Source organism: Etheostoma spectabile, chromosome 13, assembly GCF_008692095.1.
Source record: "Etheostoma spectabile isolate EspeVRDwgs_2016 chromosome 13, UIUC_Espe_1.0, whole genome shotgun sequence".
Lineage (NCBI taxonomy): Eukaryota > Metazoa > Chordata > Actinopteri > Perciformes > Percidae > Etheostoma > Etheostoma spectabile.
In genome coordinates this window covers 5,918,925-5,930,038 of record NC_045745.1, presented here as the reverse complement: position 1 = coordinate 5,930,038, position 11,114 = coordinate 5,918,925, and the positions used below count along the sequence as shown (strand labels likewise).

The 11,114-nt window shown below is 45.1% G+C and overlaps 1 protein-coding gene across 1 annotated transcript in view; it reads right to left on the bottom strand.

The window, feature by feature from the left end:
- med13a (mediator complex subunit 13a) overlaps positions 1-11,114 on the bottom strand; it is an 80,727-nt gene that overhangs the window by 7,308 nt on the left and 62,305 nt on the right. Inside the window, exons 14-23 of the mRNA XM_032533303.1 lie at positions 9,854-10,065; positions 9,117-9,313; positions 6,096-7,018; positions 5,529-5,696; positions 4,806-5,029; positions 4,367-4,556; positions 3,664-4,083; positions 2,957-3,189; positions 1,283-1,474; positions 284-507 (exon numbers count right to left, since the gene is read on the bottom strand). Coding sequence (XP_032389194.1) covers positions 284-507; positions 1,283-1,474; positions 2,957-3,189; positions 3,664-4,083; positions 4,367-4,556; positions 4,806-5,029; positions 5,529-5,696; positions 6,096-7,018; positions 9,117-9,313; positions 9,854-10,065 — 2,983 coding nt within the window. The remainder of the gene's footprint in view (positions 1-283; positions 508-1,282; positions 1,475-2,956; positions 3,190-3,663; positions 4,084-4,366; positions 4,557-4,805; positions 5,030-5,528; positions 5,697-6,095; positions 7,019-9,116; positions 9,314-9,853; positions 10,066-11,114) is intronic.

The following is an 11,114-nucleotide window of genomic DNA, read 5'->3' as shown; positions in this document are numbered from 1 at the left end:
TGTGAGTGTGTATCTGATGAGCAGGTGGCAGCTTGTACGGCCGCCTCGGCCACAGTGTGTGTGAATGTGTGTGAATGGTGAATTCCTCTACGATGTAAAAGCGCTGAGATTAGCGTTGAGACTAGAAAAGTGCTATATAGGAACAGTCCATTTACATTTACTTCTTCTAGTACACAGAACTGATCTTGTGTGGGGGTCTAATGGTGCCAAGTGATTTCTAATATAGTAATAAAGACTTTGAAGCTGGTAGGTTTTAATACCATGCAGACAGAGGTAGTCCTACCTGTTGGGTACATCTATGTTGATGATACAGGTCTCTAGGAGTTCCCCATACAGGTCAGTGCATGTAGCCAAGAGCCAGCGTTGGTCGTGGGACAGACAGTACCCGACAAACAGCACGTTGTATTTCTGCGATGCCTCCCCAAATGTCTCCCCGAGCTCTGTCTGCTTGTCCTTTACCGGTGCTAGAATGAACGGCGGTGTATACAGACGCAGACACTCCGGCCTCTGCAGATTGGGAGGTAGAGTGATGTCAGGATAATGGCTTTAGGATAACGGTCTTCTAATTGGACATACTCCAGACAGTTTGTGCATGCATGATGAGCTGCTGGACTTTCAGAGCTGCAAGACATCCACTCTATCAATCCTAATTTCTACTGAATTAACATTCTAGGCATCTTTACATGCAAAAAGGTCCCTTGTTTCACTTTCAATTGTCCCATCCATATCACACTTCTCAATGGCAATCGCAAGGCAGCTCAAGGTTTGACAATGTTTTAAAAGGGAAAAGGTAGCGCTACCTGTAAAGAAAGAAGTCCACTGAATTAGGTCCTGATCTAAAGTGCCCCTTTGTCTAAACTTGGAGTTGAGATCCCATTATGGAGGAGTCAGGGAGCTAGCCAAGCAGATAATGGAAAGAAAACTCTGGAGTAGCAGAGGGTTACAAGTTCCCTTGGTCCTGTTCCAGGGGAAAACACTACGAGGATGGTTAGCACTAAAAGCCTCTATATCTCATTGAGGTCTTTCTCTTCAATAGCAAACTGAACAGAGCCCGGGCAAAAGGCTAGGTCACATCAGTCAGGTTCATGTTTGGGAGAGAGCTGAGGGCCACAGTGTCAGCCTCTGTTTGCTTACCTATCGATCAGAGGACCTATGCTAGCATGTTAATGCAAACGCACAGCCAAAGAGCTGAACTGTAACTGCACACTACGACAACACTTTTCTCTGCTTTACATATGGATGTCAAAACAATTAGAGTGCAACTGCTAAGTGTTGCATTTACCTCGGGGCTCTTCAGTGCAGTGTCAATGGCCAGGCCCGGGCCGAAGCCCGTCAGTGACTTGACATTGGTGAAGGTGGGCAGTGGCCGTCTGCACTGAGCGAAGACGGAGAAGGCGAGAGACTTGAGGTGCTGGGCGTAGATATGACGGTCTTCACCGCGTACTGGCTGAAGCAAGTACTGGCATGGGACAATCTGAGGTAAAAAGACGTTAAGAAGTTGTTAGACATAGGCAACAACAGTATAACACTCTCTCTCTCTACACTCTTTCCAAAAATGCTTCTACAAATGCAATATCTAATACTGGCATTTTTTTAATTTTTTAACTTACTTAATTTTCGGTTGTGTAATTCATTAAGATTTTGCATACTGTACACAAAGTGCCCGATAAATAAAAAGCTCTGTACAATGCCCCCCCCTCAATGTTGATGATAGAAATAATCAGTTGAGAAGTTAAATGTCATCTTGCCAGTCAAATCACTTTGTTTTTGCAATGCTATGGCACACAGAGCTTGATGCAGGATAACAGCACGACATGCTGTTAACTTTAAACGGAACCAACTCGTCTTGAAATGACCTCACTCCAAAACTAACAGTGATGGAAACAGAGAGGAGTGATGGGAATGGAGGGGGGAGAGTGACGCGGAGGAGTGTGACTCATTTCTGTTCTGTGTGGAAACATGATGTATATGTGTGTATATATATTCCAGGGATCAATAAAGTTCTTATGAATGGTGTTGACACGGCAGGGGAGACAGGGTCCGTGTTTTGAGAAGGGTCGGGTGGGTTGGCGACATCGCCAATGACGACAGTCAGGCAAGGTCCATGCGAGGGGCGCTGTTAGCCGCGAGCCACCTTCCTAGAGCTGGTTGTGACGCCACGGAGCAAATGCACCCAGCAAGGCAGAGCCGGGGAGACAAGAGGAACCCCCCACACCGAGTGGCCGTGACCCGGCCAGACTGAGCGGACCCAACCAGTGAGAAGTGGGTCATTATGAAACTGTGGCGGGCCTACCTAAACTGTAGGTAATTAATGGGAAACACCGGATTAGTCACGCAAAATGGAAACCGTGCAAGTTTTCCTTTTTTTTATAAAGCAGCAAAAAGTTGTACCATGACCGGTTTGTGTTAATTTGCCCGATTTGACGTCACACTTCCTTCGATGAGACTAATGCGCACATCACAACCTTGATGCTGAAACAATATATGTGCCGCCCTACCAGTGTAGTAGAGTAAGATTGCATTATATTGTCATCTTTATGCCCCTTCACATAAATAAAAGTTAGAAAAATATGAGAAAGACTTTCCATTACCATGACATACAACATAAAATACAGCTTTGGGGCAAAACCTTAAAGAGAATACCATAGATCTCTATATACACACATGCAGAGTGAAGTAGTATTAACGCTACTGTATCGCATTGCTGTTAAAGGGTTTCTATTTTTGGTCACTCAGGGTACAGTGTTAGTAATTATGAACATTTTACTGCTTCTGATGATGATGGATATGTCAGCAATGATGCCATTGAGCCTAACCTGTTAAACATTAGGGAGTAATGGACACTGACATTCAACAACATTGAATGCATTTTTAGTCATGCAATTGCGTTCACGGTAATGAAATACAATATGGTCAGCAATAAAATAATTACTGCGCTCCTGGGAACTTTACTCACTTGTACAGAAATAGAATTGCGAATGTGTGGGGGCAGAAACTGAAGCATCTCAAGGTAGCAGCGTAACAAACCCAGCGTCCACACACTGGAGTGGGCCGGCACTGGCCCCGGGCCGCCGTCGGCCTCCTCGTAGCTAAAGGGGTCCACAATGTAAACAACAATGGCAGGTGGATACGTGATGGCATGGGACTCCCCATCTGTGGGGACGCCTACTTTCTCTCGTTCCAAGTGGCGGGGGGAGAAGAGACACACGCCCACACACAACACACACACACACACACACACACACACACACACCAACCACACACACACACACACACACACACACACACACACACACACACACACACAGTTACTGTACATTCAAGACGACTGAAAAATACATTTATCACTTCATAAAAATGTATTTAAATAGCAATGATCAAAAACATGATCTCAAACTGGTACCTAAGTGTAGCTTAGGAACCTTTTTGCTAAAGTTCAAGGACTTTTGCAGAAAATAAATATTAAGGAATTATTAGATTACTGTTTTCTCTACCATATTTTTAAAAGAATAAATAAACTACTCACCTAAGTGTTTTACCACGATTTCACAACATTTAAATACTAGATCAACGCTAGTTGTGACTTACTGTCACTTATAAAACTGCTAAAAACATGTTGCTGTCTTTGAGCTGATGGTGTAGGCTTGTGTGTCCTGCAGTACCTTTCAGGAGGCTCTGTGGGCCCTGAGGCCTGGCTGCTGGAGTTGTCCCCTGAGGTGCCAGTATTCTGGGTACCAGCCTGCTGTCCCAGCTGTCCACTCTGGGGGCCACCTCCCTGGCCCTGGGAACCCATGCTCCCAAAAGGGGGATAAGAGTTGGGCTTGGCAGACGGCATCCCGCTGCCAGGCTGGCCTGAGGATGTCACCAGACCGTTGGATGACGCAGAGCCGTTTCCAGACCCACTGTTGTTGCTGCTGCTGCTGTTGGGAACGGAGGAGCCTGCAGCATTTACTGAGCCCTGCTGGCCAACTGAGCTGGAGGTGGAGCTAGACAGCTGTGTGGATGATGACTGGCTGGACGAGGGCGGGGGACTAGGCTGTGTGAGGAGGGAACTGTCCAATTGCTGTGATGCGAGGTATGGAGCTAAAGAGAGAAAACACAGCATTGGACTTTCATTTATAACATGAAAATGAAAATCTACTTCATTTACTCTATTACATCTTGACCTCCTTCTTCACAGGTTTCAAGCTCTCTTTCAAAAACAGTCAAGGCTCTCTAACTAGCCATTTTTAGAACTAAACCAAGTGGTGTTGAAGGTGGAAATTTAGCAACAAAGAACTGAGGTAGCCTAGCATTGAAGAGCAGTCAGAGACTGTGTAGAATAAAAAATGCAGCAGTAACCCGGCAGGCTGTAAATGACACGTACCGAGGTTGTGGCGGCACACTTGTGCATAGAGTTTAAGCTTAGTGAAGGCGTCGCTGTTGCTGCTGGCAGCCTTGAGGAACCAGTCGCTGACTGGCTGATCCTTGAGGTTCTTTGCTCCATTGCCGCCAACAAGGACAATGCCATCGGGGTAGACTTTGGAAATGGGCCGGTGCTGGCCCAGTCGACATGACTAAAACATAGACACAAATAACAAAGACCATGAACGTGTGAACCGGTACATAAAATAATTTCATTTAACAATTGTTAACAAGGCTAATTTAATTTTAATTTGACATGTTTTCAATACAAACTGATCATGAATCAGTCTGAGATAATTATTCTATTTGCACAAGTCACCGCCAAACTTGAGGTTGAGTAGGAGAGATGTAAAGCGATGTTACATTTAGACAGTGTGTGCACCCTTCTTCAGAGTCTGTACCTCGTAAACCGCGGTGAGGTCTCGGAAGAAGCTCTTGGCGCCGCTGAGCAAGGCCTCGTTGTCAGGACAGACCACCAGATACCCAATGTCCCGCTGGGAGCCAAAGGGATCCAGCAACAGTTTCTCCCAGTAGGGCAGACCAAACGGAGACAGCACCACAAAGTCATACTCATAACCCACCAGGAAGGTGGGGATGGGCAGGGGCTCTGGGGACTCGTCTGTGCCTGTGGGGGTGAGGTGGAAAGAGGAGGAGAAACCAGGTGTGGAAAGAGTTAGAAAAAAAACACAAAGAAAGAAAGAACAGTTAGCAAGTTTTGTTGACAGGTAAGGTGTCAGCCGCCCTCCCCCCTCTTTCCGCCCTCTGCTGTGCATCAGAATGAGAGGTCGCCAAAGGATCTGACAGCTCCTCCCAACAGAGCTGATGTCTGGACCGCAGCAGAGGGACCACACTGCCTATTGACCTGACAACATCCAAAGGTTTTCTACCCGAAGACACACACATTCCAAATGTCACACACAAGCACTAAATGCTGTTATTGCCCCTACAGTCTCTCTAAGAATCTTATTCTTGGCAGAATAGTCTGAAACACCCATTGTATATGTAGTGAAAAACACAGATTGAGAGATATCTGATTCCAATACTATTAAACTGGATGGTAGCAAAGCATCAGTCAGAACTGTGAATCACGTGAATAAACTTCCCCAGTTTGTCCCCAGTTTTACCGTAAGAGCCCCGTCCAGCCATCTTGTGGAACTGCTGCCAGGTGAGGGGACCCTGAACGCCCCACGACCTTACCGTCCTCTTCTTCTGAATTGCGTCCTGGAGTACAGGCTGGAGGGACATCAGCACCCGCAGCACATCCTGAGAACACAGCGCACTCACGTCCACTGCTGGAAAACAGAGGAGTAAAGGGGAAGCTTAAGATTAATAACAAATAAAGAAATGACAGCATCAAAAAAAGAAAATTTCACTTCAGTTTTGTTAGTTAAACACTGGGATTAAAAATGTGCAATTTGTAAAATGTCTGATGTTACAAATGCATTTGATTGAAGAATATTTGCAATACATTTTTGGAAACCTTTGCAAAAAATATTTTATACTTACTTAATTTTTGCTTTTGTGTTAAATCAAAGATTTGAATTATTATTTTTTTGCAGAGGGCCTCTTTCAACTTTTTTATGGTTAAATAAAACAGGCAAAAAAACTACAATGGCCTGAGAAAAACATAATTTGGTGTCCAACTAAGCCAATTTTAGATTGTATAAAATGCAGAATGTCACATTTCTCACCGTTTTGTTTCGCCCAGTGGTGCAGGCAGGTGCTTTTGACCAGCGCCTCGTCCACTTTTCCCCCCGACATGTTGTCCATGAACTGCCTCCCGTGCTCCAGGGCCATGTAGCAGTCGCTGTGGTAGTCCCTCTCCTCCACCCTCACACAGGGTGGTACAGGGGCCCCACTTGGCCCCCGTGTCACTATGTCATGCTCTAGGATTGAAATGGGTGAAAGGGGGTTGGTACACTGGTCCTGTAGGAGCAGAATCAGCTCATCTGGGACACGGTCCCCCCTCCCTACTCCAGTTCTTTCCAGCGAGGAGAGCCGCAGCTCCTCAAAGCGCTTTTCTGCTTCTCTGCTGACGTCTGAGCCGCGGCCGATGATATCCAGCTCGTCCTCCAGGAAGAGGCCCGAGCCGTTGCCGTAACGCCGGTTGACCACGGCACTGAAGCCGCAGGTGCATAGTTCCTGAGCCTCGCAGACGGGGTCGGTCAGGTACACGCCCACATCCGCTCCTTTTATGTTCATGTTACATACGCAGATGCAGCAGCTGTCAAAGTTGCAGTCCTTGAAGAGGTTCATGACGGACTCTGAGAGGATGAGGGTGACGTAGAGACTGTGGGCCTCGGGGATGGAGGGCACCGTGGCCGGCTCTACTGAGTTTAGCGGTCGGCAGGTGGAGGGGGTGGACGCCGGCGAGTACAGGTCCGAGTTCTCGTACTTGAGAGAGCCCTGGACACTGGATGGGCCTCGAGGTGTGCGTGGGGTGCGTGGCGTACGTGGCGTGGGGGCAGAGAAACGTGGGGTGGCAGGTGAAGGCAGGATACCAGCACCACTGTTACTTGGTGGAGCACTGTTAGATATAAAAGGCGTGTGGGTCTGAGGGGTGTAGGACTGGCTGTAGTCCTGGTCCATGGTGCTGCCCACACTGGGGATGTTACTAAGGGCAGAAAGACAAAAGGACATGATTTAGAAACAGTGTAGAACTAAAAGAAGTGTGTGTTTCAGACAGGGGAAAAACGGCGGCACATTTCTGGGTTTTAAAATGGGACCGTGGGTCCTTATACGGATCCTGGGAAGCCCAATGAAGCATGGGAGAATGTTGACAATAACTAATGTTCACTATTAAACAATGAATAAGAATAACTCTCTCACAGCTTTCAATTTAACGCTATTAATTTCCCATAAATGTACTGTACATATAATGGAGGCATGAAAATGGAAGCCCTGGTACTCAGAACGTTCAGTACATTGCATCAAACAATAAACTACCGTTATCCAACTGCCTCTCAGAGTTTGTGAAGATAGTGAGTAATAAGGCAGTAGGGCACGACAACATACACTACACTACAAAAGGAATGCAGAGTGAGCTCAGGCTGCACATATGTTTACACATGAGAGAACAAGAATGTGGGAGAGAGAGAAAATGAGAAAAGAAGCAGAGGGAGAGAGAAAGACATTCAATAAACATTTCAGCGAGTGTCCCTCTGAGGTAAGGTTTATTTTTGGGCTGGCAAGCAACAGTGAGGAAGCAGGGACATAGAGAGAGAGTGAGAGTGCATGAGAGAGAGACGGACGGAGGGAGAATGAGCACATCATGTCCCTAGCTGTATGTGGGGAACAACTTTTGGCACAGACCCATTAGAAGGAAGTCCCAGCACTCTCTCTCTCTCTCTGTCTGTCTCTCTCATAACCAGTCTTAGTACTCGCAGATCCACACTTAAAAGGAAATAATATACCCTAAAAGTATTACAAATCTGACCACCTTTGTTGCTAGTTCTGCTCTACATTTCCTGCCATGCTCCAGTGTACTCTAATAAAAGCGAAATGTTCTGAAAAATAATCTTAATAATCAACAGGCAAAGGTGTAACCCCAAAGTATAGCAATTAGCTCTGCTGGAAAAATAATGAATTTTCTTTGTAAAAAAAACAACAACAAAAAAACAAAAACAAATATGGCTCGGGAAAGGGAAGTTTGGGGTCCCCTTCTGGAAGATGGATGGAAAAAAATAAAAATAAAAATCTGTCCACATTTTCTGCTTCAGCCTGCTGGATAAACTGCTGCTGACAGGTCCCTCGTCAGTCAGAAGCAACGTGTCTCGCCTTTCTTACAAAGTCAAAACATTTACCAATCAGAACCATACCTGAGAAAACTAAGAAGTGCATCGTGGTGAAAGTTTCTGCTCAGAGTAGCAACATTAAATATAGATCATAAGTGAACCAGTCAAGTTTGGAGAGTCTGACAGACTTTATGATCCAAGGTCAAAGAAACACACGGGTATAATACACTTAAGTCCATACTGGGGGGGGGGGGGGTTACAAATACACTACTGCCCTGATTACAGAAAAACCCACAATCAATTGAACAAAACCAGGTGTGTTTAGGGATTTTTCAGATAAAACATGCTAATGATAAATTCACATGTGAGTGGAAAGTAGCAGAGGTGTCTCCGTGCGTAGTTGAGAGGAACAGTGACAGATATACTAGAATCTCCCAGCTGCTGTGAGCAGTGAGGTGGCATGGAGCCGCTGTGGGGGCTCATCTCACCACTCAAGTGATAATCTTCATCTTCAACCAAGACGGCATTTTACATTCATTTCCCTGCTCTGCCTGAGGCAGCCATGCATGGGAAATCGAGCAGCCTGCTAAGGGGGTGTCCGGGGAGAGACCAGAGGGTGTGTGGACAGAACGGGGGCAGAGTATGAGTTTATGCTTCTGTGCACACAAAACGCCAACCAGCCAGCACAGCCTTGACATTTCCTCTGCAAGTCTAAATTAGAATGCCTCAGTAACCTTCTGCCCAGATCATCCTAACATGATAAAGAATCTTCACTGGAATCACTTGATGTGCTTCTGTTAAGCTGTAATTTAAGTGAATCATTTCACTAGCTGCATAGTACTGCCAACACACAGTTGTGGTCTTACTCTCATATTAAGAGTACTAGCTGTGTGATAACAGCAACACCTGAGGACTTCTCTGAGGAAGACAAACACCTGTTCATTAGAAACCTCATTGAAAAGAACTACAGCGACATACCTGTCCTTGTTGAGAAAGGCCATGACAGGCACGGGGTTGAGCATCTCCCTGCCCATGGTCCAGCTCGGTCGGTAGATGCAATCCTCTGGTATTTTGACAGGTGGGAGACACTGGCTAGGTAACGTCTTCAGAGGAGCAAACATGGAGCAGCCTACGAACAGCTGGCACAGCTCTGGCTTGTATACAAATGAATAGTCCTACAACATGGAGAGAAAAAAAATATTTATAAAAAATAATGATGTCTTTTTGTGATCCTTGCAGAGAACATCCGTTTCTATAAAAAGGTAAGGGCACAGGGATAAATGTAGAATGGCAACCTCAGAAATGTGAACGCCATGTTGAAAATAGGATGAACTAACATAATGATAAATAATCGGGGCATTCCTGGCCGAGACTCTGCTAACTTATACTCCCATGAATGCAACATATGTGGCTGCTTTAACTACAGAACTGGTAGCAATTTGGTGTGTTGCTCATGGGAACTTCAACTAGACAAATGCTTGTAAAGATGGGGAATGAACCCTGTATTTCTAACTTAAAGGGCAGTCTCTGACCATGTGGCCACTTAGCTGCCTCAAAATCAGCATGGTGAAAAAAACATATCCATCAACAATCATTCACTTTGACTTACGGGTTGTATTTGACTTATGGGTCGTATTCGGCCCATTTGACGTATGGGCTCAGTCAGTTGTAATTGACCCTGCAATAATACCTGACAGATTTAAAGAGTCACCCACCTTGATCTCAGATGGCTTGGGACTGCAGAAGCTCTCCTCCACCTCAATCTTGAAGTGGCCTGCCATAGATGAGGTGCCGTCCAGTGAGGTCATGCCTGTGTTGGGCTCCATGCTGCCGTACTCCTTGCTGCACATGTTCATGGGTGAGTAGCCCATAATGTGCTGCTCTAGGGAGGGGGGTGTGGGAAACATCTGGTGCAGGTCTGCTGAACCTGGGGTGGAGAGAAGAACATGGAGCCATCAAAATATGACTTGAAATGAGTGCAGAAGGTGTTTCAAAAATCCACGTCACACAGCTTACCCTGCTATACATGCTGATAACGAGATAATAATTAAGTTTTGCTTACAATATCTCAATTGCCTTACAAAAAGCAAACACAAACCATTTCTTAAGATAACGATTATGTGAATCCTGTGGCTGACTGAACAATGTAAGATGTGTAATCTTAAACTGTAACACAAGTAAGATTATTTAACAGATCCATCCAAACTAAAGGTTTACTGGTTCAGGCAAAGTTGAAAGGTGGGGATTAAACTAATTCATTTTCATAAGATAATTTTACTCTACACTAGAAGGACACATTTCCTAGTAAAAATATCTAATCACTTTGTAAAGATGGCCAGAGACTTTGTGGGGAATATCCAAGGCCTCAAACTGCTGGAATTGCAAGATGCTTCGAAACACAATGGTAAACGGGCAGAGTCTAGAACTGTACAGTATCTGTTCATAAAAATTAAAATGGCTGATCTGAGACCAATTTGCTTCACAGTAAAATATTGAATGTCATTAAATTCTCTTTAGCTTTATATTAGTGTCCCTGAGCTCTAACTTCAAATAGTCAGAAAATACTGTCAGGTACAGTTGTGTTCAAGTCAACAAATAGGGAGGGACTCTAAGGCAAGACTCTATTGGAAGCATAGAAAGCCAGACAACAAGACAGCAGGCAAAGGGAGACGTTCAGCTCTCAGTTGTGAGCTAAACATTGATGCACAGTCATGTTAATTACAGCCATATTCTCCACCACCAGGTGGCAAAGCCAAGGGTGAACATCAAGGATGCTGAAGTAGTAAAAGCCTTATTATTTAATGGATTAAATAGCTGAAATTGTGAGCAGGAGAAATACAACATTTTAAACTTAAGTGGCTTCAGGTAAAAATCTCAGTGTACAATTCTTAAGTTTCAAGGAACTCAGGGGTATGAAAAATCTGATTCTAGATTAAAATTTGAAGTTAATCCCTCCTTGTACTTTAAGGAGACACG